We start from the raw sequence: 25,813 nt of genomic DNA on the forward strand, positions 1-25,813 counted from the left end.
ATTGTTTTTTTTTTGTGGAATTTTTTTTATGAGATTTTTACGATTTTTTTACGTCGGTTTTGGGGTCTAGTTAGTTTTTTACGCGGATTTTGAGGTTTATAAGCAATTTCAAAAATAAATCATAAAAATCAAATCAAATGGGATCTGTACCGTGGAGGTACCATATTCTGCGCATTTAAGAAAATTTTGAAATAAAATCGTTGTTATCGTAAAACCATAATGATTTATGAATACGTTTATGTAGTAGATGTGTAACTATAATCCACGGAAGAATATGAATCATGAAAATTTTGATTAAATTGACTAAGAACATATATTATTAATCGATTGTTAAATTGCCATATGGTGCCTAATTCTGCGCACATATTTTGAAATGTTCCATATTCTGCGCACAATGTTCCTAATTCTGCGCAAAATAATAAAAGCTCAGTTTGGGTTATTTTTTGTCTTATGAAATGGTTTTGAACATTTATACAAATATTTAATTATTTTTGCACGTTTTTAGGGTCGTACACTTATTACGTAAGCAATTTTTCTGGGTTTTCGACCCCCTCCCCCTATGTAAGATTTTTTTCATACAAATATTTTTTTGTTTATATGGTGCGTAAGATATTGACCGATCCCCCTCCCCCATAAGTGCTTACGTAATATGTGTATGGCCCCTTAGTACCTTGTATGCTTCCTAAAGTCAATCTGGTTACAACGTTTTACCGTTCTTGTACGCTAAGTATACGAAAAAACGTCTGCTCCAAGACGAACTTTAATATAAGACCTGGCGAATTAGACCCAAACCCAATCGACTCAGCTACGATGAATGGAGATGATGCCTGTGTGTGCGTGTATGTATGTATGTGCATAAAGATGCTGTATGTACATGGAATGGAAATAAATGTAATCCAACGCGAATAATAAGACCAGTCCTTCATAAATGCTAATATTGCCCAAAGTGCTATTTTTCAAATTTCGGAACGCCAGTCCGACCTAGGAAAACTCCTAGTGAGGAATTATGTCGATTTTTCAGGGAATATTATTCATGCTAGTTACGTGATATACACATTTAGATTAGATAGGTACCTCGAAGTTTAAAAAACGCTCAGTGTGGTGCGCAAGGCCAAGTAGCAGGTATCCCTTGTTTCTTTCTGGATAATCTATCTTTGCATTTTTTTGCTCCTCTTGTTTTATTCCAGCATTTTTAAATATCTTTCCTTGCCAATACAGTTGCTAGGTCCAATTTGGGTTGACAAGCCAGGCTTATTGTACCTATCCATTTCGCGCGCACAATTAGGAACAGAAAGTAAATTTTGTGCCATATTCTGCGCAACATAAATTGCTTTCTAAAGGATAGAGATTACACTTTGAAAGCCGAATTTCATCATATTGAAGCAACAAATAAGCTGCTTTTGCACTTCGCTTGTAAAAAAATGAGCCAGATTTTGTTTTTTGCTCGAATTCGGGAAAAATTTGTTCACGTGCGTTTTAGCGCTGCTGCTAATGGAGGCCATTTTTCTACATTTTTCGGTTTTACCGATTTTGTTTTTCTTAATATTCCCGTTATCAACGCTAGTTTATTGCTTTATTATCTGCCCATGACAACAATAAATTCCCAACATTTTGATGACATGTAAGTAAATATAATAATAACAGTAAAAAAAAATTAAAAAAATGTTTTAGTGTCAAAGTGCGCAGAATTAGGAGCCGCGCAGAATAAGGCACGCTCACGGTACCTTCTTGATAGCTGTGCATAACTGAATTTGTTTTCAACGTTTAGTCATTGGGTACTACCAGTTAACCTGTTATATGCTGTTATAGTTTTAACACCATCTTCTTCTTCTTCTTCTTATTGGCATTACATCCCCACACTGGGACAGAGCCGCCTCGCAGCTTAGTGTTCATTAAGCACTTCCAAAGTTTTTAACTGCGAGGTTTCTAGGCCAATTTACCATTTTTGCATTCGTATATCATGCGGCTAACACGATGATACTTTTATGCCCTGTGAAGTCGAGATCCGAAAATTGCCTAGACCGGCACCGGAAATCGAACCCAGCCACCCTCCGCATGGTGTTGCTTTGTAGCCGCGCGTCACCTTTGTATATTGTTCATTCAATTAGTGTTTCGTAAATCGTACCACTCCATCCAATTGCTACTTTCGATATGCCTCTCCACATCTCGATATTAAAAGGGCCAGCGGTATAGGAAGAGGGAGGTAAATTGGAATTGATATTAGATCCAAAAAAGCTCGTTGCTAGGCTGTTCATTCCGAATCACTCCTAGGCTCGCTCCTAGGTGGCAGCACTACATTGTTTATGTAGTGTATGCCAACGCCATCACTTAGTGAAAATGAGTCTTTATGTCGGGCAGCCTGCGTTGACGGCGCTGAGGTGCGATTTAAATCTTTACACACGTTTTTACCTGGGAGCTGCGGACTCGATCGATTCTAATTTTCAAGATATTTTGCTTGAAACCCAAAAATTTCCTCTCAGCGTTCAATGTTCACGCTACGATTTTCTCACATCGAATTATCATTATGTTTATCTTTTAAAAAATAATTTCAACGATTTCGTCGATTTACTGCATTGCATAAATTATTGTGCCGATCGTAAAATTAAATCATGCTGTTCACTTTTTAAAATTCCTCGTTAGGTTTGAAATGACACCAAATAATTGAGTTTTTTGAGAAATGAATTATAATTAGTATGAGTTGATTTACACGTGTACTCTCTCGGCTGCGCTCAGAATGCCCAAAAACTCTCTCGATGCGATGGATACTTTTTGACAGCTTGCTTTGGAGATTTTTTGACAATCGTTTCGACTCTATCCGCAGCTCCCAGGTTTTTACCGAAATTTTGTTCGAGGATCCATGTCTGTTCTCTTTGATAAGAGGTTGTAAAAGTGGTACATGTGCATTTTTAAAATCATTCTTAACGGCAGTATACTAACGGCTAATAACTATCTTGAAATTCAAAATAGGATTAAAATCTGCTGCAAACTCAAAATTGACAAAACTGGTTTATGTACCCCTTTCGCTGGCACCGGTTCATATATCAGAACACGAATAGAGCGAATAAAAATCAGAGGAGCCAAAGTCTTAGCCCGTCAACGATACTCGGCTCTAGACAAGGATACGCGAGCGTGGGTGGGCTCTCTGACAAACAAAGGAAAGAGAGTCGCAACAACCGGGGACATTAGCCTCCTCTACGATATCTCACGACGCTTAAGCAAGACGAAGATGAATGCAACGATGCATGTGAAAGACACGAATTGTCAGTTATTGACCGACCCAACTGACCAGCTGAAATGCTTCGAACAACTTTTTCAAGTGCAAGCCAGGCCACTACCACCTCGGCATGGTCTGTCTAGGATCCGACGTATAACACGCGTCAATACCGAAGCTCCATCACTGCTAGAGATTTAAACAGCCATCCATAGCATGCAATCGAACAAAGCCTCAGGGGTCGATTCGCATATCAGCCGAGATGTTCAAAGCTGACTCCATGACACCCGCTCAACTACACCCAGGTTTTTTACGAGGGGGAAAAAATCCGTGTAAAAAAACATCGAAAAATTTTCAATGGAAAAGACAAAAACTTAGAAACTGGGTATTGCCGGAATGGGCTTGATGAGTGGTAGCCGGAAATTTGTTCAATCAAAGGTAATTGCCTATTTCCGGGGATTAAACCACCCGGCTTGGACGTTAATTTACAATGTTATGAAAACTCATATGTGAATATGTACGTTATGTGGAAGATATTGATTTGAAAAATGTATTGGAGGTAACCACTTTCCCTTCGATGGGACTCGAACCCATGACCCTACAGTACGCTAGACTGGTGCTTTAACCAACTAAGCTACGAAGGACCTCCGTCGGCCTTCGCAACCTAGCGGCTACTGAACGAGCTCGAGATTCCCAAATTGGACGCATAGTCAAATCACTCGCAATCCATTTATCAAGCCAATACTTCCACATGTGTATTGTACACGTCCACATTAGAGGAGCTTAGTTGGTTAAAGCACCAGTCTAGCGTACTGTAGGGTCATGGGTTCGAGTCCCATCGAAGGGAAAGTGGTTACCTCCAATACATTTTTCAAATCAATATCTTCCACATAACGTACATATTCACATATGAGTTTTCATAACATTGTAAATTAACGTCCAAGCCGGGTGGTTTAATCCCCGGAAATAGGCAATTACCTTTGATTGAACTGAACTTGAGTTGCGTGCTCTTGCCTACGCAATGCGGTCGGGTCTGAGCTTGACGACCGACTGGCAAATAGCTTACACAACCTCACTTGATCAGTACCGTTGCTGATGAAGAATGTGTATAGCCGCCAGACATTCTAAATACTCACGCTCCTCTAATGTGGACGTGTACAATACACATGTGGAAGTATTGGCTTGATAAATGGATTGCGAGTGATTTGACTATGCGTCCAATTTGGGAATCTCGAGCTCGTTCAGTAGCCGCTAGGTTGCGAAGGCCGACGGAGGTCCTTCGTAGCTTAGTTGGTTAAAGCACCAGTCTAGCGTACTGTAGGGTCATGGGTTCGAGTCCCATCGAAGGGAAAGTGGTTACCTCCAATACATTTTTCAAATCAATATCTTCCACATAACGTACATATTCGGAAATTTGTGTTTGGCGCCATTTTAAAATTCAAGATGACTGACTTACGGTTTGCTAACATGACTTAAAACCCATATAATGTGGTATTGCCGTAACGGGCTCGATGAGTGGTAGAAATCAGTGTTTGGCGCCATTTTAGAATTTAAGACGGTCGACTTCCGGATAGACATGTGCTTCGTCGCCGATGATTTTGTTCGCCGTTGTCGCCGTAAAAAAATAATCGGCGGGCAGCCGTATAAAAATTGAACAATAATTTGTTTATTTCTTTACAACATCAACATGCTCTGTGTGGTCTTAAAATATAAATTACAATTGCTATCTAGATGTGTTAAAAAAGTCAAAAACTTCTGACGCCAAAGTCAAGTCAAGTCAAACAATGTTGCAACTCTGTTGAATATGCGTTGCAAGCCACCGATTGCCCCATGTAGTCCGTAATTCGTCCTTTGCAGTCCTAAGCATTCCGCTATTGCGAAGTGTCCTTGGTCGAACATTCAAATCTATCTGCTCCAGAATACTTTCGCAGTCGATTCGTCCCTGTAGTATATCGGCGATCGTCATCGCCCGGATGAAATCTCTCCTAGCACGAAGAAGTTCCAGATAGATCAACTGGCATCGGCTCTCATAGCTCGGTAGGCAAAACGGATCCCTCCATGGCAACTTCCAGAGTGCAAATCGCAGAAACCGACATTGGACCGATTCGATACGTTCGGCGCCATTGTTGTACGCTGGGCTCCAAACTGCAGAGCAGTACTACAGAGTAGAACGCACAAGAGAACAGTAGATGGCTTTCAAGCAATAAATGTCGGAAAAATTCTTGTCAATCCTAAATATGAGTCCCAATGTCCTAGAAGTTTTATCGACAGCGTACCGTGCACGCACCCAACTTTGCGCAGCTCCTAACTTTGCGCATTTTGCGATAATTTTTGTAATAGAATGCGTTTAAATCGAATTTCGAAATATAATTATTACTTGTCAGCACAATATACATGTTATCATAACAGTGCATGCATTTTTTCGCTGTTAAATGACATATTTTTCATTTTAATAGTCGAAACTTGTACTGAAAACAGTGAAAATGACCAAAATGGCGTGTTCTTAGCACAAATAACAAGTGACGGTTTACCCGAAAAACTGTATTTTTGTAAATTTTACAATCGCTGACAACTGATTACACATGGACCCAATAATTATAATATTGTAGATGCCATCTCATGAGAATTTAGTTAGTTATTTACATTTTCTTTAAAACATATGATGCGCAATGTTAGGAACAATTTTTCAATACAGTGTACCTAATTTTGCGCACAACTCGTATTTCTTCGATATTTTCAACATTTATTATATACCTCGTCGGAATAGGGTTTACGCAAAAAGTACTTTTGTTAGCTGTGGCCAATGTACATAAATGAGGCTGTACATACACCAACAGACGTGAAAACATACTAAGTATGTCTAATCATTAAAAAATAATGCCGGGCATCCTCATATTCTCAAATATGCTCAAATATGCCAGCAAATGGAATGAACATAAATTGTAATAGTAGTTTTAGCTGAAAAATAAAATTTGGACGAAAAATTGTATGATAGACGCTTGCTTCGTGTTAGAAATTTTCCAAGTTATGTGCGCAAAGTTAGGCATATAATAAGGGGTCTGCTTTGAAGTTCAATTTACTATTTATTTTAAATTTTTGTACCAAATTTAGTTCTCAAACAATAATATAATAATAATACTACAGCATGGAAATTATTTCAGGCAGATAGCTACTTTCTGTAAGTTGTACAAGTTGATTCAATTTTGCATTTCCTTAACTGCGCAAAGTATGGTGCGTGCACGGTACGATATGTGCTGCCTAAATGTTAGCTCTGAGTCCAGGACTACACCAAGGTTTTTGATGTGATTCGTGCGTTCGAGTGTCGTGTTAAGTAGGTTGTAGTCGAAAATGATCGATTGTTTCTTTCGAGTGAACGTTATGACGGAGCACTTGGCTGGGTTAACGACCATACAGTTTAGAGAACACCAGCTAGCAAAATGAGTGACCTGCCGTAGTAAATTAAGACAGTCAGAAGTTGAACTAATTTGAAGGAACATTTTCAAATCGTCAGCGTACGACAGTCGAGGGCTTTCGATGACTAGATGGACGTCATTGAAGTAGAGCAGGAATATTAGTGGCCCCAGATGGCTTCCTTGCGGTATTTCAGATGTTGCTTGGAAACTATTCGATTCGCAGTCATCTAAAGGCACCATCAGTTGTCGGTTAGTCAAGTATGAGCGGAACCAGCACAATAAATTACTACCGATGCCGTACTTGTCGAGCTCCCTTTGACCGGGAACATGTGAGCGATTTTCCAGCAAGAAGGAAATATTCCACTAGACAGTGACAAATGAAAAATACGATGAAGAGGGTCAAGCAAACAAGAAATTTGTTTTTTTAGGAAAGCAGAAGGAATACCGTCTGGACTATAGGACGACTTAAGTTTTGTTGCGGCCCTAGATATAGCGTCATCGTCGATATCTAACAAGCCTAATGTTTGGCTGCGTAATGGAACGTTGCTAGCCGCGAGTCTAACTTGGTCAGCACTAATACGCTCATCGCTGAAGGCACTGGCAAATTTTTCAGCGAATAGCCCACAGAGCTCCGACGGGGTAGACGCAGTTTCACCGTTGAACTGCATTGAAGATGGCAGACCAGATTAGTTGCGCTGTTTGTTGATATAACTCCAAAAAGATTTCGGCCGCTGCTTGAACTTACGCTCAATACTGTGCTGGTAACGCAAAACGTTCTGACGACTGACACGCTGGTATTCATGGTGGAGCCTCTCGTGCTGATCTCGCAGTGGTAGGGTCCGATACTTAGTAAATTGCCTCAAAGCAGCTCTCTTAACTGTCTTCAATTTTCGTAATCCGCTTGTCTGCCAGGGAGGTCGGTCGGATTTCTTAAAATCATATGACACGAGCGCAGTACGTTCGATGAAGTCGTGTACGTGACTGTAGTCGATGCTGATGAGTTGTGGAGGGTGATGAGCAGCATTTTTGACCAGTACGCAAGGTGCTGGCAAGATGAGCGGTGCATTGTCCTGTCTGCTTACAAAGCATAGGTCCAAAGTGTGATCGTTTTCATTCACAATGCTGTTAATTTGGCTAAGAGTGGCTGAGCTGTAGTTATCCAAAAGGCAGACAGCACCAGCAAGCATGACCGAATGTTCTGGATCAGGGTAAAGGAAACCGCTGTGATACTGCTTCCAAGCGACACCAGTCAGATTGAAATCGCCCAGGGCAAGCTTGGAGCATCTTCCGGGAGATTTCCCGGAGAAACTTCCGTATTCTTTCTTGGGAGGATTTTCCATAGAATTTCCCGGAGGAACTTCCGGGGAATTCCTGTAGGAATTTCCGGAGGAACTTCTCGGGAAATTTCTGAAGTTACTTCCAGAAGAATTCGTGGAGGAACTTCCGGAGGAATCCCTAAGGAACTTTTAATGAAATTTCGGTAGATACTTCCGGAGTAATTCTTTTGAGGAACTTCCGAAAAAATCTGTCCATAGACCTCGGGAGGTATTTATTTGAAGAGCTTTCGGAAGAATTGCTTTGAGGGACTTCCGGAGGAATCCCCAACAAACAATTTAAGCTGACTGAGTTATTTTTTTAGCTGAAGAAGACTATTTTTGGTTTAATAAGCACTCTATCAGCTTCCAAGGTTGGGTTCCTTCGAAGAATTTTCGGAGGAATTCTTTTGTAAAACTTCCAGAGAAACACTTTTCAAAAACTTTCTGAGGAATTCCTTCGAGGATCTTATGGAGAAATTCCTTTGAGGAACTTCGGGAGAATTTCTGGAGGAACTCCCGGTGGAATTCTTGGAATGGTTTCCGGCCGATGATATTTAAAGGGTTTCCGGTCTTTTTATCAAACGAGAAATCGGCCATCTTGAATTCCAAAATGGCGTCAAACATCAATTTTCGGCTTCTACTCATTGAGCCCATTCCGGCAATACCCATATTGTATGAAGTTTGGTATTCTCCAAAACGATCGTTCCCAAACCCATAAAATTATAATTAAGTGTTTTCATGAAAAACCTCACAAAAAAACGTGTATAAAACCTGGGTGTACTGCATCGTTTATTTCGTAATATCGATACGGACACCGCAACTTTCCAGGTCGATTGTATGCAAGGTATCTTAGTGAAGGTGCCCAAGAAGGGTGACCTAACTGTATGCGTTCTCAAAGTTCTGTGCAAAGTTATCCTTGTCAGGATTCAGGAGAAGATCTAGGCGACTCTGGCGACAGCATGCCGCATTCCGTTTAAGAAGATCCTATGTGGACCATATTGTTACGTTCCGTATCATTCTGGAGTAGGTTAACAAATTCCAAGAGAAAAAGTGAAATTTGTACTGTCATACGCTAGTGAAAAATGGTATGTATCAGTGGAAAACACTCAACGGCTACAACACAGGTGTTCACCAACAGATGCCTACAGTACATAATTCGGTCCGAATGACCTCACAACTGGACCTCAAACAACGAGCTCCATCGTCGTTGTCACCGGAGGCTGATAGCATGAGCATTGTTACGATGTAATTCGTAGATTGGACACTAGTGATACTAATGTTTTTCTTTTGAAATCCATATCTAGAATGCTAATGCTAGAAATCAAAAAAGGGGGAGCCACAAAAGCCACCGACTTGGCAACACCCTCATAAGTACCACAGAGTTGGATATTGGGGAAGGTATCCGTTGAATCAGATTTGATTGGACTGAAGCTGGCAATGTTACCATGGTAAATCTTACTGTATTACGAAGTATACATACACATACACGATAAGGTGTCTACCCGGTGTTACGGAAAAATGTTCACCTGAGGCCGATAGCAACAGAAATTTGGTATGTGGGGCTGAGTCGGTCACATCTTACGTAGGGGCGGTAACGAAAACTGTAAACAAGCATTAGACTGAAATTTAGCGGGACATCGCAGCAGAGGCAGACCCAGAGGTTCATGGCGGCGAAGCCTCAATAAAGAAATAAAAGAAGTCGACCGAAATCTAACAGGTTAAAGCGATAGCTGGACATCGCTCAGGATGGAGATCTTTCAAGTCGACCCTTTGCACCAGCGGGGGTGTGCAGAATCCATAAGTAAGTGGTGTCAAACTTGAATATGACACGTTTACAGTTTATTCAAAGTGATTGGATTTGCCATGTTCAGACATTAAGATTGAGGTTGTTAGACAGGTTAGATTTAGGGCAGCCGATCACGCCTCGTATGAAATGTGAATGAGTATATGGAGAGTAGATGAAGTCGCGAATAGCTGCTTGATGGCAAAGATTCGTATCAGTCTGTAGCCTTATCATTGCACAATATGTTCAGTGTAGTAAACTGAGTTTGTATTTTTCAAACCAGGGTCAGCAGAACAATAAACCTGCAGAGCTAAACAACACATTTTAAAAGCACAACAATAAATACACCTAACAATATTAGTAAACACAATCATTCACCACTTTCAGTATTCGTATTCAAGCTCACCAATCAAGCAATTTCACACAGGATCAGTTTGTTATTTTTTTCATTGGAACAGGTCCAACAGCAACTTGCATCCGTCCACATATATTCAATCTCCGGGGACCATAAGCACGAATGACGAATACACAACACACACTGAAAGTCGGAAAAATGCTGCTGTCATATGTCCTACAGCAATGCCTTTCAAAGTAATCTGTACTGCTCCTGTGAACTGGAAGAAAAATCTTATCAATATGAATATTGTTTGGGGTAACCGGAAAAATGTTTTCTCTTCCTCCTGAGCTTTTCATTAGCTGAATGCTTACAGCAATCAACTCAACATAGATGGCTCTCAACTTAGTGTTTAAATGAGAGCTTTCGATGCCAACCATTTTTAAATGTAACTTTATGTTTATGTCAAGAAAATTTCCACCAGACCGGGAATCGAACCCGCCACCTTTGGGTTAGCAATGCCGTGCGTTACGACTGGGTTATCTGAGGTCTCAGTTGAGCCATTTAAAATCTTTTATTTCTTTTGAACTTTTGAAGCTAGTTTTTATAATAACCTTCTTAATGTGTAGGCGATTAAAACATTCTGAAATTTAAAGGTAAAAGATTTGAACGTTTCCAGCAAAACGATCGCAATTAGTATTGAACTTAATTTATAAAATTAAAAAACACGTAAATAAAGGGGAAAAAAATGATCGCAACAATTTGCATAATCAGAAAGCACTAGACGATACTGATGCATATCTATTGTTTTCTGTATCATTTTAGGATGCTTCAATACTTGCATGAAGGGTAACGTTTTTGATATTTATTAAATCGAAATAAAGCCAAATGACGCCCTGTGCCCTTGCCCTAGACTTACTTCGATACACTGCCATTCAATGTTCAAACTCCTCACACATTCTCAATTCGAACAACGGGATTAGATTCCAGCAGCATAGTGAACTTCCATTTTACACTTACCTGCATCAAAATGTTCAATCCAGTGTCAGCAACATTTCGCATCGTGTGCTTAAACGCCCACACTATCGAATCGAACACCAGCTTGAATTGATTCGGTGGAATGCTAAGGAACGCCTTAAAGCAATGCGTATTGACCGCTTGTAGCAGTTCGTAGAAGTTGGTCCGATGCTGCGGGTAGTCCTCGAAATTCTTATTGATCATGTCCAGCGTACAGTCGAACACGGCGTCGAAGATTTTCGGGATCTCCGGGGTGATAACCGCCTGCAGTTTGTTGACAATCGAGGCCATCGTACTGAGCACCAGCGGTTCTCGAGCGTTCGGGACTTTCGTGCGCTGCGGAATAGAAAAAAAAATGGAACTTAAATGTTTGATTGGATTTTTAATTTGATTTGTACACATACCTGATAGTCAAATAACACCGTTTCTAGTAACGGCGGGATGAAGTTCTCCATCACCATCTGTGAGTCATTCGATTTGGACACCCATTCGGAGATGAGTGTGAGCGTTTCTTTTTTTACAACATGCATCGCCTTGATCAGCGGTTGGTTATTGATGGCCAGGCCATTGAGAGCAATCGCCTGCGTTATGTTTTCCGACATTATTTTGTACACATTTAACATATCGAGATAGATCCGACCGAGCTGGGAAACATACGCATGGCCGAGAGCTTTGCATGCGCGAACGTTAGTCTTCAAGATGCTGCCCAGCTGCTTGACGGCACCCATTTCTTTAAGAATATCGACGTTTTTCGTCGCCTGCGAAATAATTTCGTCCCAGACCTAAACAGAAAAAAACAATGGTTAGTTCGGAATTTGTGAAGCTCACCGACGGAGATTTTAATTTACCTGATTTGGCAACATCATGTACTTCTCGATCAAAATATTTTGTTGTACCGTATCAACCTGGGCGGAAATCATGTAACCAACAGCTTCGTAGAACGTATGAACCTGTTGAACATTGAAACGTTTATCAATCTTAATATGTAGTGTCGTAAAAACCGATGCAGATAGAAAAAATGAATTTGATTCCAGGTAATGTATGAAAGGTTATTAAGGTAGAGAGATGATGCTGTTCAATGAGAACAACAAAAAAAGAAATCGCCAGTGTTCAGCTCACAAACTGAAATACGATTTGGAATTAGTTTTGATTAAGCAAAGAAGCTAACCTGTTGTGGTTGCAGATCGCAAATAATCGTACTCATGGTGGCAAGGATTTCCTCAATAAAGGTACACGATTCGTTGGGCTGAAGTTGGACAAAGTGCCTCCGACATTTCAAAGCAATCTTGATGAAAGTATCGCAGGCCATATCCTGTACGCCATCATGCGTTTCGTGCATGAACTCGAACAACTTGTTGACGACCGTTTTTAAGAACTTCCAATGCGCCCGCAAAAATCGTGGATATTGGCCTACCACGTACATAATATTCGATGCTATGATTGCTTTGTTGTCTTTTCCTGTGGGACAAAAAATGGGTTCATGTTAAATAATTTGCAACTGGCAAACTTTACTTTCTACAAAACATACCTTTTTTGTGTTCGCAGAGTCCAAGCAGCTCCTTGATCACCGTGACCAGAAACCGCTTTTCATCGTCCTCGAAAAAGGCACCAGAAATGGACCCGATAGCCCAACAGAGTGTGTTCAAATTCTTCCACGTAAACTCGGAACCATTCACCTGGTGACACAGTTTCTCCGTCATGATACGCTCGGTGTCAGCGTAATCCAGATGCGTCAAATATACGAGCGTTTCTCGCATATTCTTGTACAAGTTAATACTATTGGTGTCCTTCATGAACTCACGCACCACCTCGCCGTTTTCGTTCTCAACGACGAGCACTTCCTCGGGCTTGGCCATCCGCGAGATCATAATGTAGCGCACCTTGGACAAAATCTTAGCATAGAAAGTACGGCGCTGGCTAGAGCTGTAGGACTCTTTGTACAGGTCCGAAGCGAGGCTGTTCCAGTACTCCAAACAGATTTTGAAAATTTCAACGTCTTCCACTTCCGAGATCATTACCAGGTAGCCCAGAGCCTTGAGCACCGTGTCCATCGTTTCCCGTTTCTCGACAAGCGACGAATGTACTCGCAGGAAGGTACACAAAAACATAGCCAAATTTTGAACAAAGCACTGCTCGTCATCCGAACCATTCATGTAGATTTGATTCATGTTCGTACAAGAAGGAATCATGGTGTCGAATTGTTCCATCGTCTGCTTGAACATCGCTACGAAGATGTGTCCGTAGTTGGCCAACTGCAGGCCCGCAATCTCCGAGAGACATTTTAGTGTAATGTTCCTGAACATGGGTATCGTTAGGAAGCGGCAAACCAACATATCGATTAGCTTTGTCTCAAAAATATACCCGAGGGGAATCCAATTCAAAAATTTCAGCAATGTTTCAAGAGTGGCAGATATCAGCGGAGCATTCAGCGAGTTTTCCAAAACAAATTGACACAGTTGGAATACCTGAGAAAACTCGTTGCACATCGTGTCTTTAAGATGTTTGGCCTTGGTCTGCGTGATCTGGCCTGAGCAAAAATCGAACACCTCCTCGCTCAATAATTTCAAGATGATCATGTTGTTTTGGCAGAGCGTTTCATTTGTTTTGGATGCTCCGACGATATCACTGATAAATGTTTCCCAGTTATTCGGCCATTCCCGTTTTAAAATTTGTACCAGAATAATGTTAAGCTTATTTAGATAAACTTTATTTGCTTCCATGACGGCTGCTTCTTGGGAAGTCTTGATGATCAACCCAACAACATACTTTTTGATTCCCTCGCACTGGTTGCGTGGCAGGATTTTCCAGCGCGTCTTAATGACCTCCTCGAGGATTTGCAGTGCATAAAACTTGGTTTGCTGATTCTGAGAAAATTCCAAGATACTGTCAACCCTGGTCCATGCATCGGGATGTTCCTTCAGAGTGGTGAGGATGTTCTGCGCTAACCTCAACTGTTCTCCGGTGCTACTGTAGAGACAATCGACTACACTATCCAGCAGACCGATGTCCAGCTTTTGAGAGAAGTCCAGAAGCTTGTTGGCTTCCTCCATACGCACCATTACCATAGACATGGTGTTCGGTAGGTCGATCACGCACGCACTCTCGTTGTTACAAACTAGATGTAGCAATGGTATAAAAACAGTCACAATTACAAACTACCGAATACCGCAGAGAATAGCACTTCGCACTCTTCTTTCAGTATTGACTTGTCGCACACGCTCAAAACTTCCGCGCGCTCGTTTGAATTCACTCTCGCACCACTCGCACGCTCGTAGATCTGTTGCTTGATTGATGGCCGTGTGGTAGCTTACATTGAAATGTCCACTTGATGTTCCACGTTCGCAGCCTGTGCTGTACTTGCGCTCTAACAGAAGTAAAGATCACACACCTCGGAAACGCTTCACGGCACTCTTGTACTGTTGTTGTTCTCAGTCAGATCTCAGACAACCCTCAAACAGAACCGACCAAAATATGCTCGTACCAACATTCGCGATATGCATTCACACTCTCGCAACCTCACACTCTCGATCCTTGCACGCACGGCGCACGCGTTGATCCTCCGCACGACGCCGTGTTTGTTCCAGTGTTTCCTCCTCAAATGCAGGATCGAAAACTGAGAGATGTTCTTCTTCCGCTGCTGTTGTTGCAACTGCTGGTTGATGTTAGTTGCCGCTGCTACAACCGTTGCTTCAATCTTGCTTCTGGATGTTGGATGATCTCAAGTATACCAATCGCACCAACATTCAACAATCCTGCGAAAAAAGTTAATGTTTGATATCAGTACGTTTGGTCATTTGTTTTTACCGAAACATGTGAAACTAATGGAGTTTATGTTGGTTACCAGAAATACTTTTGCCTAGAGCATATGTCGCTGTGCTGCAATGTCTGCGCGAAAAACGTCTATACTAACCGTTTATAATATGTACCGTAATCCGGGGAACATTCATCATTTTTTTAATTGTTTTGTAAATATTTACACCGCAAGTGAAATCATAGTTTTTTTTTCATATTTTTAAAACGAGTACTGCTACATGTTGAACTTATAAAGCTGTTGTTCTTGATTATTTGATAATTTTAAACTTGTTTTAAACATGTTTTTTGTCGAGTTTTGTTTTTTTTATTTCTCAATCTGGGGTAACTTTGATCAATCATTTATCTATAGAGAAAGCGTATGCAAACGCCTTAAGGTAGGTAATTATAGTTGGAATCTTTTACGCTGAAGCGATGTGCATTGATTGTTTTGAGAAAGACATCATCACCGATAGTGGAATTTTCTGGTTTTTCAACAATATATATCAAAATTTCGAAACAAAAACTATGGATTAATCAAGAAAATAAGATTGTTTATCACATAACTATAGATACGAGCTTAGTATTTTTGTTGTTATAGGGGAACTGTGCCGGTTTTGGCCATGTATCTAATTTGGCCAATTTTGCGAATAACTAAAAAAATAATGCAATTCACGAGGGTTTTATTAGTTCCAACAAGAGATATATCTCTCACGCTTCTACGCTGCTTTTAACGGACCGATTATTTTGGATAAATGTTTATTTTTCAGGGTTGGCCAAATTAGGCACTAAGGTGACCAAAACCGGTGCACTTCCCCTACTTGTTTTGGCGCCTTCGTGCTGCTGAGTCCGATCCGCTGCGTCTAGTCTGCGTGAAATTTTGTTCGACCACTTTCTGCGGAATTCCGATCAAATGCTCGGGTGCGCCGGAAAGCAGCTTTCTTGTACCTTTTCAATAAAGTAAGCCCCGCCCCTTTTTGATGTGACATGGGTGTAAATATGATGTGCACTCATAACTATTAACGAAAGGGCGGGGCTAAAGGTATTACTTAAAAAAATACACGAAAACTGCTTTCCAGTACGCGCGATCCGTTTTCATCGCGACTCTACAGAGTGGTCCCGGAGCATGGGAGAGACTGGGAGTTAAAAGTACCCTTTGAAATTTTCTCGGGAGATTTCGAATTTGGTTGTGAGCTGTTGTGAAACAATGAATTAAAATACGTTTTGTTGAAAAGAGAAGCAAAATTAATTTTACCCAAAACGAAAATTCTACATTGTACTTTTATAAAACATATTTGCTTGGCGTCTGTTGGTCTGAGCGACGGTCGCGCACCGGTGGGTGGTTGCTGTAGAAATTTTCCTCTAAAGTAGCGGCTTTATTGATTTAACTGTCGTTTGCAGGAAGTGAACTTTTTGGCAAGATTCTTTGGTTTTGTTTCTGTTAGTCATTTTGTTTCTGTCCAGAAAATGCTGGTCTTGAGAAAATCAAATTTTCTATTCCTAATGCGCTTTTCCAATAATTAATTGCACTTGTCATATAACGAGTTTATACAATCCCATTGAATTCCACCACTTAATTGTATCTTGACAGATACGTATTTCGACCTCAACAGTAAGGCCGTCTTCAGTGTCTCGTACTTGACTCGACAAGTCGAGTCAAGTACGAGACACTGAAGACGGCCTTAGAGTAGAGTGGGGCAAGAGTACGCACTTAGTTTTCAATCGATCATGTGGCCCTTATGAAGCAAGCTTCTGTATATCAAATCAGTGTCGATGATTCATATACTCTTCCTTTATGTTACCCAGTGAAAAAAATATTGGAATTATTGAGATTCGTTTTAGTAGACAAGTGAAAAACGTACTCTTACCCCACCGGTGGGGTAGAAGTGCGCATCGGGTGGGGTAAGAGTACGCAGAGTAAGTATATATTAACACAAATAAGAGTTAATAACATTTAATTGATGTTTAATGATGAGCATATATTAGGGAATGTTTGAAGAATACGTAACTCTTAAAGGGGGAGGGGGTCCTAAAAATGTGCACTTTCATACGAAAAACCATTGTTTTTTATATATATACAAAAAACTACAGAGGTAAAAATATATATCAGGTTTCGCGTGGCGTATACAAAGGCATTTTCCTTAAAGAAAGTCCACCAATCATGTAACGTAAAATTTGGCTATTTCATCACCCCTTCCCCTATCTTACACTATTTGCATGAATCCTCTAAAAATTATATGGATCGTCACACATCTCGCAGCCCCTCCCAGTTAAACGTTGCGTAATTCATGAATATTTCTTTTGATTAAATGAAATTACCATTTAGATGAAACTGTGTTTTCGTACTATGTTTAGGTGTACAACAAGTCCTAATACAATTTCATTATTTCGCTTCAGTGCTTTGTTCGCTAGGTCCTTTTTAACACCGAATTATTCCAACTTATCCTAAAAATTTGTGATAATTTCGAATTCTGTCCCTTTTTTCTTAATTGTGGATCTTTACGCTTTGGAAGAAGTATCATTTCGGCCGAAGATACGGGTTTGGCATCATAACTTGAAGATTCATATGCGTACTTCTGCCCCACCGGTTTCTGCGTACTTTTACCACACAGTCCCAAAAAATATTCAAGTAATGGTTTTGACTTCTTGGAAAACCAACCGGATTGGTGTTCTGTACCATAAAGTACTCTATACAATAGGTTATCGAAATGGTATAATGTTCACCTGATTGAACGTATATATGGTAATGAAATACTAGTTGCGGAAACCCAATTATTTTTAGCAAAATGACCAAAAAGTTATCTAACTCCATATCTCCATTGTTGTTTATTCAAATCGTTTGCATTACATTACAATTACACATGATAATAGTTGGCCAGAATACCTGGCCTAGTTTATCTTTTTTTATTACTTCAAAAAATCGAAAACGTACTCTTACCCCACGCGCACTCTTGTCCCACTCTACTCTACTGTTGAGGTCGAAATACGTATCTGTCAAGATACAATTAAGTGGTGGAATTCAATGGGATTGTATAAACTCGTCTTATGACAAGTGAAGACATTCCACTAAAAAGCTCAAAATAATTTTCTTATCAAAACTAATTGCAACCAACCTAGATGTTTTTTCGGTAAGATGACACCTTTTTGAATAAATTTTCAGCATCGCCACTGCATCACGCGTGATCGCAACATTTAGTAACCAACGCTTTCTTTTTTTTGCCCCTTAGTATTGCTATGATCGGGGTGGGTTTTTGAAAGTTGACGAGAGATTATGCCGGAAGAACTAGTCTACTTTGACCAAATTAACCCCGGACTGTGGGAATCAGCTAACATAATCCTCTTGAAAACTTTCAGGAATGTGATTTGTCACTCACATAGGACAAAGTCTAGTCAAAATGTAAATTTGAATATGTCAGAATTGTTTGTACGTACGTTATGGAACGTACACACGGTCAAGAAGTTTGACCAACATTGACTCCACCTCTCGTTTATTCAAACATCCATCAAGTTTTACCAACAGCGGCACGAACAATCAATTTATTCGACCAACGACCAACACGGACGACCGAAGCGACAACTTGAGCACCAACCATCAAAAAATATATGGGGATTTGTGCAACTTCACTACAAATGCTCAAACATGTTCGGCGAACCTTGACTTCACCCCGACAACTCGAACCAAAATCAAACCGTTTTAATTTTTTCCAACCGAGCCGCCAACTGCAAAATGGTTGTTCGAACAACTTCACACACGTTCAAACAAAGCAGCAACCGGAGCGTTTTCTTGGGGGCGGAGTCAATGTTCGTCAAACTGCTTGACTGGTGTGTACGTTGCATTACGCGTTGATTATTTATTGAGTTATTTCTATAATTGTGAGTTGTGTAACTAATGTAAAACAAAACTTGTCTTCTATATTTTAGATGTTATTGTCACTGTGTTGTTGTCCAGAGCATCAGGGCATCAAATAGAACCGAATAAGGCCCATCAAAAAATTTTAAAAAGTTTTTTGAGCCACCCTAATGTACATATTCACATCGGAGTGGCAAATACCCGAAAAATTAATTTTAATTAAACGGAGTTTTTGTTAGTTTTTTCTTGGTGATTTTCAACATTTACATTTAGGATTGTAGTTCTGAAATTCCAGAAAATCCGAAAGAAATTTTATTCTTTTTAAAAGATTGATAAATTTCTGTAAACATAACTCTTAAGTTAGGATGTGATTTCTAAGACCTTAAATTGTCAAGGAATTTCTGTGTTTTTACGCTGGAAACTAAGAAATTTTCCAACTGTTGAAATACCATGAAAAATTTGGGATTTCTGAGCTCATAAAAATTCCTTATAACAATATACATTCTAATAAACAAAAACTGTAACAATTTTATAACAAAACGCATTCAAATTTCAAATTTCAATTCAAATTTCATGAATCCTTGAATTCAAATAAAATGTAAGCAATTACCAGGAAGATTTTATTAATTAGTTAATTATAGCTTTTATTTAGTCTGTCAAAATAAAATTAAAAAAATCAGTCTATCAAATTCCCGGTTAGTTTCCGGCTCTATCTGATTCCCAGTTCAATGACCACCCAGATGAAGTGTTCCGAACTCCGTCTATCGGCAAGTATGTACAACCAGAGTTTCACAAACAAAAGCTTCTTCCGTCGCTGGTGGGCTAATTTATGCCCACCACGCAATCTGACGCCATTTAATGAAAGAAAGTAATTCGCTGCTTCCATTTGGATTGCGGGGGTGGGATCAAATTAGCCCACTAGCTACACGCAGAAAAATATATTGTAAACTGAAAAGGATTTCGAATCGATTCAACAAATTTTATTGTTGACTCACGGCTTATCAGTAAATTTTGTTGATTTGAATTACTTCGACAATAAATTTTGTTGTTTCTAAAAATGATTTATCTCAGCTACACGCCAGAAACAAAAATTATATTTTGTAGAAACAATTTTTTTTTTGTCGGCCCAAAAATTCCAATTGTTGTTTCAAAAATAATGTATTTTTCTTTTAATACCTTGATTTTTTTTTTGCACGATTCAGTTGTCATTGTTTTGTTATTAAAAACATGGATTAATTTAGTATATTTTTTATTTTGTCCTGAATCAAAGATATGATTTTCATGTCATACTTCTATGAAAGTATTTTTGCCTTCATCCTTCATTCTCAGACAATCTGGTTCTAGAAAAAGAGAACATTTTGTCACACAAATTGGCTATTCAGCTAAAAAAATACCTTCTTTATCTTCATCCTTTCGACGATTTTTTTTGTGCACAAATCTGATTGTTCGGACGGTCGGATAGAAATGAAACCGTTTTTGGTAATCAACCCAAAGGATGATCAAACTGTAAAGTTTAATTAAAGTTTGAAATTTAGTTCTTTGTCTTACAAATCTTTACCGTTACTATAAAATGCTTTACTTACAATTTTAAGTTTATTTTCCTAGGCTTACTTTCTCACTTCACCTTCCTGTTTTGCTCTGTCAATTATTTTATTTCTTAATTTAACTAATTCAGTTTTAGCGTGTACTATATGATTACCTGTTTCCCTCTTTTCTTCCAGCAGTGTGTCGAATGTTCGTCCTTCTATTATGTGGATTGTTCAGAAATGATTGAGCACCACTGTACTGTCTTGCACCCGTATTGCTCAGCTGTTCATTGAAGCATAATTTTAATTCACATTTATTTCATGTTCCCGATCTACTTACGGTATGCGTGATGTGATCGTATGACCAGATTTATGCAATTTTCTATACGATAATTTCTTTAATCTATACTCTTCCTAAACTTTTCATTTATCCATAAATATTATTTACTTTCAACTTCTAACTTTTGTTTATGTTCCTGTTATATCTACTTTTACTTTTTGCTCACCTTTTTCTTCCTCCTCTGTCTGTCAACTGTCACCCAACACGGAAAAATTGAAGAACCTATTTTGTTAGCCAAACGTTGATCGTGACTTGTTTGCATACATGCAGTGTCGCCAGAACACTGATAAAAATATTAGAAAAAAATTAGGAAAGTAGAAAGTTGAAAGTAAAAAAAATATCAACTTACCTTAAAAATTTACACACCTATGTTTCACTACTATTTTTTCTTGTTGATATTTATTATAAATAAGATGTACTTAGTAAAAGAATATTTGTCTAATTGTTTCATACATCTGGTTCCTTTGTTCGAACATTGAGAATAAACAGACAGATTCAAAGGAAAATATCCTTGAGTTTACAATGCAAATTATTGTTTCAACAAAATTCATTATTTGAGTCAACCTCAATTGAAAACAGAAATAACAAATAAAAGCAAATTTTGTTTTTGATTTCAAATTTTGTAGATTCAACAAATTTAATAAATAAATGTAAAGAAATATTTTTATTAGTTTTATGCACAAACATTTTGTTGATTCTACTCATTGTAATTTTAATTTCTATTACACTATATTTTTCTGCGTGTACGAAAGAAGTTTTCGTTTGCAAAAGCAGTTTCGCCCTTTTGAGATGATGGTACCGTCATAGCTTACGTATGGGACGGGTTTGGGGTTTCGGTTAGGGGTCGTACACATATTACGTAAGCATTTTTTCTGGGTTTTTTGACCCCCCCCCCATGTAAGATTTGTTTCATACAAATGATTTTTTATTTATATGGTGCGTAAGAAAATGACGGACCCCACCTCCCCCCATAAGTACTTACGTAATATGTGTACGGCCCCTTATGGGCATGTTACTTTTGATATAAAGCATATGCTATCATTTTTGGGGGCAGCAGGGACTTTGTCCAAGGGCTTGACGACCCCTCCCCATGGCCACTGCAAGTTAGACCGGGACCATCGTCCCTAACCCCTAATCCCAAGGCGTCAAGCGACCCGTGCCGAGGGGATGCAAGCAAGAGGTGGGTTGTTCAGGTCTCCGCCTAGGAGGCCAGAGGCAATAGTCGGCAGCTCAGTGCGCAGCGCCAGCGTGGGTCGCTTAACCTTCATCTCGGCTAAAAAAACGCCGGTAGGGGTTATTGACGGCCCATGGCTTGTGGAGGCGATGAACCGCAAACACGATGGGCTTTGAGGTGGCGACGGAACAGCAGGACGCCATCATCGACTTTGCGTCATATAAGTAATATAAGTAAGGACCTCAAGAGGAGCTTGCAGAAACTTCGAATGTCGATGCTGGACGCCAAGCTGGAGAGGGCAGTCGGGACGGCCAAGTGTAAACCCGTGAAATCCGTGGAGTCGAGGTCTACCCAGACTGAGGCCCAAGGATTCGCGGACTCGGGCAAGTTCGAATCGACTGAAGGCGTGCCAGAGAAGACGGTGGTACCAAAGTCTACCCAGACTGAGGCTCAAGTATTTGCGGGTACGTCAGGGGGTGACTGCTCCAACGGAGCAGACACAAAACGGGGGAGACAGTTTCCAGGGATGAGCTCCCTGAGGGCCGATCCAAAACGCGGAGGTTACTACCCCGAACAAGGGTAGTGGGGCTGGGAAGCTGAACCCCGGCCAGGTACCTCCAAAACCGGGGAGGAAGGACCTGGAAAGATCCGTCCACCCAGGAAGGACAGTGGTAAAGGGTTACGGCAGGCTGAGAGCTCTCAGCCGCCACAGACCGGGGAAATAGAGGGGGATGACGTCTCCTGGACCCTGGTCAAGAACGAGGAAACCGAAGACGTCAAGCCGAAAAGAAGGCCCAGGTGAATGAGGGTAGCAAGAAGTCTAGGGTAGGCGCCAATCGCTCCAGGGGCGATGCCCTAGTCATCACGGCGGACGAGGCTAAGTACTCGGACGCCTTGAAGGCGATGAGGAGTGACGTCAAGCTCGGTGAACTCGGCGCCGACGTACGTCGAATAAGACGTACCCGGATGGGCGAGATGATCCTCGAGCTGAAGCGGGGCGTCTCGCAAAAGGGCGCCGCATACAAGAAGTTGGCGGAGGAAGTCCTAGGCGAGACGGTCAAGGTGAGGGCACTCACGACGGAGGTGAATCTAAGGGTTAAAGACCTGGACGAAATCACCGAAGTCGAAGAGCTCGTCACGGCACTGCGGCGACAGTGTGAAGTGGAGACGCCCACCGCAGCCGTTCGACTACGGAAAGGTCCAGCAGGGACGCAGGTAGCATTGGTTCGGCTATCTGCAGCGGACGCCTCCAAGGTAGTCAAGTTAGGGAGCGTCAAGGTGGGATGGTCGGTATGCCCTGTGGGCATATACGAGCAACCCGAAGTTTGCTTCAAGTGCCTGGAACCGGGGCACAAGCAATGGAACTGCAAAGGCCCTGACAGAAGCAATCTCTGCCGACGCTGCGGATTGGAGGGACATAAGGCACAATGCTGCACGAACCCTCCCAATTGTTTGATTTGTTCCAGCAAAGCTGTGAACAGCAAGCAAGGGGGGTTCGATATGCCCGGCGTTTAAGCGTGCTGCAAAATCACAGTGCAGGTAACGCAGCTGGCTTGCTCGGCCTCGCCCGAGTGTTTGGTGTACCCAGGTTTAGAGGAAACGGCGGAACACGTGTTGTTCGTGTGCTCACGTTTTCGCGCAATGCGTGACCACATGCTTGCCAGGATGTGTAAAGATGAAGTTGGCTGGAACGCCGTTTTATCGGCTATCGCCCAAATCGTCTCGGAGCTACACAGAAGGTGGCGCGTGGACTCAAGGATGGCTAGTTCAGGCGCAAATAAGAGGTGGTCCAAGGGATCGGAGTCGGCTTCATGGGTCATACCGGTGATCATGCTCTGTGGTCGAACTCGATCCTTTTATCGAACAAGTGGCCGCGCGAAGAACAACATGGTATCGTCGCTTTCGCGGCGTCGGTCAACCGGGCGGGTTCCGAGCCCGAGGACGGAAAGGGGTCCTCGTCAAGGCTGGGGCAGGCGTAGGCACCGCGTTGGCAAGTCCCTCTGTGTGCTGGCGAATAGGCCCTATCGCAGAAAGGTCAATTTGGGGTGTACGCGGCATCATCATTCTTGATACCAGTCGTGCAGAGGGAAGCAGGCGCGAAGTCGACCCTTCCCACCTTCCGAGGACATAGGGCGTGGTAAGGCCACCTGGAAAGCTGGCAACGCGCTGGCACGATACCATGGTGTTCTTCTAAAAAACGAGTTACGATGTTCGATGCTGCAAGGACACGCAGCTAACCTCGAGGGTGCGTTGTGCATTGGCCCCCTTTGAAGCATTACTTTCTGGTTGTACCGAAGGGACTATGGGCTTGGCGGCAATGGAAACGGTTTAGCGGGTCGGGGATGTAGTCCTGCCTCCCTGGTTTGCTGCTGGAGGTGATCCCTAACCCCGCACTTCCTGGACAACCCAGGATGTCTGTTGAGCAGATTCCCCCTCCATTGTTTAGGAAGAAAAAAAAATGCTGTCATTCTGTTTACTAACTTCATCTTCTTGAATAGCTCACATTTCTCTGGAACTTGGACTGCTTTCAACTGGAGTGTTCTATTAGCATTTCCCCATTTATTTTTCCACCCAAATACAACATATAGGGGAACTGCTCCTTGAATTCATACCATGTGCCCAAATCAATACCATTAGAAAACAAGGAATTGATGCGTTAATAGTTTATTTCTCATTTTTGTGAATTTTTTCAGCAGTGAGCACGCCGGAAAACAACAAAGCACAACACAAATTGAGTCTACATTTCCTGTTTTGCAAATGTTATTGATATAGGACCATGTTATTTGTTGATCTGCCACCACTCTATTTAGCAACACTGTTTATTTTGTGTTTGTGCGTGTATGCACAGAACAATGAGGTCGCTTTTATTGGGTATTCTGTGCCTTTACTTAATGCTACTTACATATTTGGTGACCCATACATGAGCCAAGGATGGCGTTGAATTTAACTGTCCCTGTGTTACAACCGTTCTTTCTATAAATTCAATTCACTATAATTAATGATTTAATAGATGTAAGTCTAATCAACCTCACTTACAAATCGAGAAATATAACGCATTTATATGAACGGTTGAACTTGATTGAACTGTATAGCTGATCGCGTATCTACTGTAAAAGTATAAAAGGTTTCAACTCAGTAAATCCTAGAATACACATTGATCAAGTTGAAAATATATTCACCGTAATTATAGAGATAATTCTCCAAGATTATTTATCGAATTCAATATTTTAGAAACTACTTGCTTTGTTGCTTCAACTTTCATTCGGCCTTTCAATTTAGCTTTATCATGACAGCTGACATTTCATCGATCACTCAGTATAGCAGAGTCGGTTGTAGTACTACAGTAGGCAGTGTTGTCGTGACGAGGGGACTTGTCGGCACATTATTAATAATGGAACAGATACCCTACCTTATCGAGAATCAAACTCGCCATCTCCGGATTAGCAATCCTCCGCCTTTGATCACAATGCAGACTAGAGACCTCAATTTGTTAACCTTATAATAAACCTTATAATAAAAAATAGTAACTTGGCTTAGAAACCACCAGTTTGTAACTGAGGAAGTGCTTGAAGAACCCCAGTGATATAAGTAATACTAACAAAGAAGAAAACATGTAAATTCTAAATACTCTTGTTACTACCAGGACAATATTTATACCATTTTCTGTAATTGTAAAGGCAAGTACAGAAAGCATTTTCTTGAATTATCTTCTTCTCTATTCTTCTTTACATATAAAAATTAATTTTGCAAAATTAATAAAATACAATAGTAGGATGCGGTGTAAGCCAAATCCAATGCGATCACACGAAAATTGATCTAGAGTGAGGCGTCGCAAAAAGCTCACGACATTCAAAATTTAACAACAAACCCGATCAACGCAGGCAGGGTACGTTCTGATAGTTTGCTAATAAATTTGGAGTTTTAGTCAAACTACTAAGTTGAAAAGCGGACCAAGTTTATGTACGACCGTAAAGCCGAGATAGAAGAATAATAAGACAATGTTGTTGTAAATAGGAGCCTAGTGTACTATAAACTTTTTATCTGGTCAAGTGAGATGAAG

At 40.8% G+C, this 25,813-nt stretch overlaps 1 protein-coding gene across 5 annotated transcripts in view; it reads right to left on the reverse strand.

Annotated features, from left to right (window-relative positions):
• The window catches only part of LOC134212124 (exportin-1), a 44,593-nt gene that overhangs the window by 2,902 nt on the left and 15,878 nt on the right, over positions 1–25,813 (reverse strand). For 2 of the 5 annotated variants that reach the window (XM_062689697.1, XM_062689699.1), the window contains exons 2-6: positions 12,603–14,826; positions 12,243–12,532; positions 11,923–12,024; positions 11,479–11,856; positions 11,078–11,410 (exon numbers count right to left, since the gene is read on the reverse strand). In XM_062689697.1, coding sequence (XP_062545681.1) covers positions 11,078–11,410; positions 11,479–11,856; positions 11,923–12,024; positions 12,243–12,532; positions 12,603–14,145 — 2,646 coding nt within the window. In that variant the 5' untranslated portion in view covers positions 14,146–14,826. Of the gene's footprint in view, positions 1–10,129; positions 10,338–11,077; positions 11,411–11,478; positions 11,857–11,922; positions 12,025–12,242; positions 12,533–12,602; positions 14,827–25,813 lie in introns of all 5 variants that reach the window. The other 3 variants (XR_009979195.1, XM_062689696.1, XM_062689695.1) reach the window with 3 other exon arrangements.

The sequence above is a fragment of the Armigeres subalbatus genome, chromosome 2 (assembly GCF_024139115.2).
Source record: "Armigeres subalbatus isolate Guangzhou_Male chromosome 2, GZ_Asu_2, whole genome shotgun sequence".
Taxonomy (NCBI): domain Eukaryota; kingdom Metazoa; phylum Arthropoda; class Insecta; order Diptera; family Culicidae; genus Armigeres; species Armigeres subalbatus.